A 3,972-nucleotide genomic window follows, 5' to 3' on the forward strand; every position below is an offset into this window, starting at 1 on the left:
CTCCTCCTTTACTAAATTTCAAAAACAAAACTACCAGCTCTACTATCTCTATAATAATCAAAATATTTATCATTACTTTTATCATTTTCAAGATGGTATCATCACAGACCATGTCTAAAAGTCTTACTAGTTAAAACATTAAAGGGAAAGAAATATACACATGTATACTTTAATGAATAAAATACATGTTATTAACAATAGAATATCATGTTAGATAACAGAGCATGGAATGAGTTGATGAAGTAAAATATAATGCCTTTAGGGCAGAAACTAACATTGTGTTATACATGGTGTATAACTGTACCTAAAACTACAGAACAATGTAATTGTCAAAGGAACTGCTAACAGAAGTTGGCAGAGACTGATGCACTAACTAATCTCCTGATGTGAGTTTTGATTTGAGAATCTGGAGTTGGTAGGATTGACATTACTGGTTCTGTTCATAGACATTCATTTTCCTTGATGATATCAGTTCAGAGGCTTAATAATTTCAAAATTATAGTAAGGATTAAAAACATGGATAATTAAGTACAGTAATGTAAATGCAACTGTGGAGTTTGGGTAATCCTGTAAATAACTTTTAACACTACACTTTGAAACTCATAGATATTTTCTTTTAAAAATGTGAATTGGAATAGAGGTAGCTGTGTGGAGTACAGATATGAAAGCGATAAAAAAACTGAAAGCAAATTACTTTTAGGTCATATTGCTAAATAGAACAAAGATATGTGCAAAGCAAACTGGTTGAGACAGATAGGAGTATTCTCTTATATCATGTGCTTTTGTAGGAAATTATTAGATGAGAATTAAGCTAATATAAGCTTTTCCTTTAGTATCATGATTCAAATGATTCCATGGATGTGTAGTAGGTTAAATAAGTAAGCTCCAAATGTTTATTGATTCTCAAAAATGTCTAGATTTTACCTGGAATCTGAAGTATGTCATAGAAATATTTATTTATCCATTAACTCATTGAATCACTCATTCGAACATTGATTATTCAAATGCTATTGGCCAGCTCTGTGCTATAGAATGAACACTAATAAATATAAGGGTGAAGATATAGAAAATTATTTAGGCAAATAATCTTATATACTTTTTTAGTATATTTCAGCCAAAAATTTTAATGGATTGAATTCTGTTTTTAGTTTTTATATGGAATATGTGATGCACATTACTATTTCATTCACAAGGCAGGATTATTCTGTGGGCATAAAACACGGAAGGTAGATTAATTTGCCTAGTATATACCAAGCACAGTAAGTTTCAGGTTAGTATTTAAAAGTATCTAAAAGTATATCATAAGCTGGAAGTGATTAACTCCTTAAAAGGGAATATAGAGAAATGAAATGCTTCTCTGATAACTATGTGGCAAGCAGTTAAAACATTTAAAACTATAATCATCACACTGTTTTTTTAAGTAATAATTTTCTCAGTGCTGTGATGACATCCTTGTTCCTGAGGCTATATATCATGGGGTTAAACATGGGTGTCACTATGGTATAGAAAAGTGAGAGCAGTTTGTCCATTCCTGCAGTTTGATTGGATTTTGGCCTTAAGTAGGAAATGGTAGAAGTTCCATAGAATAAAACCACCACTAGCAGGTGGGAAGAACATGTGGAGAAGGCTTTGACCCGTCCCGTGGCTGTTGGCAACTGCAGAATAGTGGAGACGATTTTGCAGTAAGAGGCAAGTATCAATGTAAAAGGAATAGCAATAAACGACACGGCTACAAAACAGACCAATATCTCAGGTATAGAAGTGTTCCCACAGCCTAGCTTGAGGATGGCGGGTATGTCGCAGAAGAAGTGGTTAATTTGATTTGATTTGCAGAAATGCAGAGAGAAAATTTCGCATGTTTGTGTTACCTGGATCGGGATTCCACTGATCCAGGCGCCAATGGCCAATCGAATACACATATTTTGGTTCATGACTAGAGGATAGTGCAGGGGGTTACAAATGGCCACGTAGCGGTCATACGCCATCACCGCCAGGAGCAAACATTCAGTGGCTCCCAGTATAAGGAAAAAGCACATTTGGGTGGCACAGTCAAGCATAGAAATGCTTCTATCCTGAGTCCAAAGGTCCATCAGAATCCTAGGGAGAGTGACAGACACATAACAAATTTCCAATGAGGAAAAGTTTGCCAAGAAAAAATACATGGGTTTCTGCAGTGCAGGGTCGAGCCTGGTTAGTACTATTATGAGGCTATTTCCCATTAAGATTATTATGTAAACGATGATGAACACCCAAAAAGTTTGATTGGATTTTGGCCTTAGGTAGGCAATGGTAACAGTCCCATAAAATAAAACCACCACTACCAGGTGGGAAGAACATGTGGAGAAGGCTTTCGTCCGTCCGGTGGCTGTTGGCAACCGCAGAATAGTGGAGATGATTTTGCTGTAAGAGGCAAGTATCATTATAAAAGGGATTGCAGCAAATAGCACAGCTACTACATAGACCAAAAACTCATGTATGAAAGTATTCCCACAGGCTAGCTTGAGTATGGGGGGTATGTCACAGAAGAAGTGATTAATTTGATTGGAATTACAGAAACGCAGAGAGAAAATTTGGCATGTTTGTCCGACCTGGACCGGGATTCCACCAATCCAGGCGCCAACAGCCAATTGAATACATATCTTTTGGTTCATGACTAGAGGATAGTGCAGGGGGTTACAAATGGCCACGTAGCGGTCATACGCCATCACCGCCAGGAAGAAACTTTCAGTGGCTCCCAGTATAAGGAAAAAGCACATTTGGGTGGCACAGTCTAGCATAGAAATGCTTCTATCCTGAGTCCAAAGGTCCATCAGAATCCTAGGGAGAGTGACAGACACATAACAAATTTCCAATGAGGAAAAGTTTGCCAAGAAAAAATACATGGGTTTCTGCAGTGCAGGATCGAGCCTGGTTAGTACTATTATGAGGCTATTGCCAATTAAGATTATTATGTAAACGATGATGAACACCCAAAATAGTAACCCTTGGAGCTGTGGAAACTCATAAAATCCTAGGAGTACAAATTGCGTCACTGTGGAAACATTGTCTTCTGCTTTCATGTCTTCATCTCTCATCTGTGGGAATGATTTAATCAGAAGGACAGGTTACTTCTCTTTCTTTGGCTTTTGTTTTCTTATTTATAAAATGAGTATGTCATGTCTTCTGATTTTCCCAATTGTCTATGAAAACAAACCTATCACTGCCAGGAACTCTAAAAAGAGTGCCATGGTGTATTTTTCATGATTATTTAAGATGTCTGTGAGAAATAAATTCCTTTTTCTTTTTTTTCTACTACATGTTATTATATGTCTTTGATTCTGTTGATGAGATAATGTGATTTTAGTTTTGCCATTCATCTGAACACCCCAAAATGCAAAATCTGAATTCATGTTCAATTGTAACAATTGTAACATTTCTTCAGCTGACCAGTTTTTCTTCTCACCTTTGACACCTGTTTTCTAGAACATTATGAATTTAATATAAATTTAATTACAGAAACAATATATTGGAAGACATCTAAAATAGTTGTTAGGAATGAATGAAGTGAATTTTTTAAATTGATGGCTTTCCTGTGGTATTTCTAAAGTCTTGTGTAGCTTTGACAGTCTGCTTATTTAGACTGTTTTATTAAACAAAAATTGATAAGCCAACCATTAAATATTATGGGAAGTTATTTAATCTTTATTACTATGTATTACAATGTAAGATCTATGAAATCAGCAGTCATAACTTTTATGCATGCTTTGCGGCATGAAGAGAAGGAACTCTAAGTCTTTCTCTCAAGGAAAGTTCAAGAGATAGGAGGCAGGCTCATCTGGAATTAATCTTCAAATAATCAATTCTGACTAAAGTGCTCACCTCTCACATACTTATTGTAGGAAAGAGACATCAGCCCCAACTCATCTTTGAGGTTTTGTTAAATCACCCATATTCTCACTCATTGCTACAGTTCTGCTGAATCTTTAAATCCAG

The 3,972-nt window shown here is 35.8% G+C and overlaps 1 protein-coding gene across 1 annotated transcript; it reads right to left on the bottom strand.

Annotated features, from left to right (window-relative positions):
- Positions 1–1,409: 1,409 nt before the first annotated feature.
- On the bottom strand, positions 1,410–3,074 carry LOC102893389 (olfactory receptor 10AG1; the record flags this gene model as incomplete). The annotated part of the gene is made up of 1 exon (XM_025043732.1): positions 1,410–3,074. A coding segment is annotated over exon 1 (1,665 nt), but the record flags the coding sequence as incomplete, so codon positions are not given.
- Between the last annotated feature and the right edge of the window lie 898 nt (positions 3,075–3,972).

Source organism: Pteropus alecto, unplaced genomic scaffold (assembly GCF_000325575.1).
Source record: "Pteropus alecto unplaced genomic scaffold, ASM32557v1 scaffold992, whole genome shotgun sequence".
Lineage (NCBI taxonomy): Eukaryota > Metazoa > Chordata > Mammalia > Chiroptera > Pteropodidae > Pteropus > Pteropus alecto.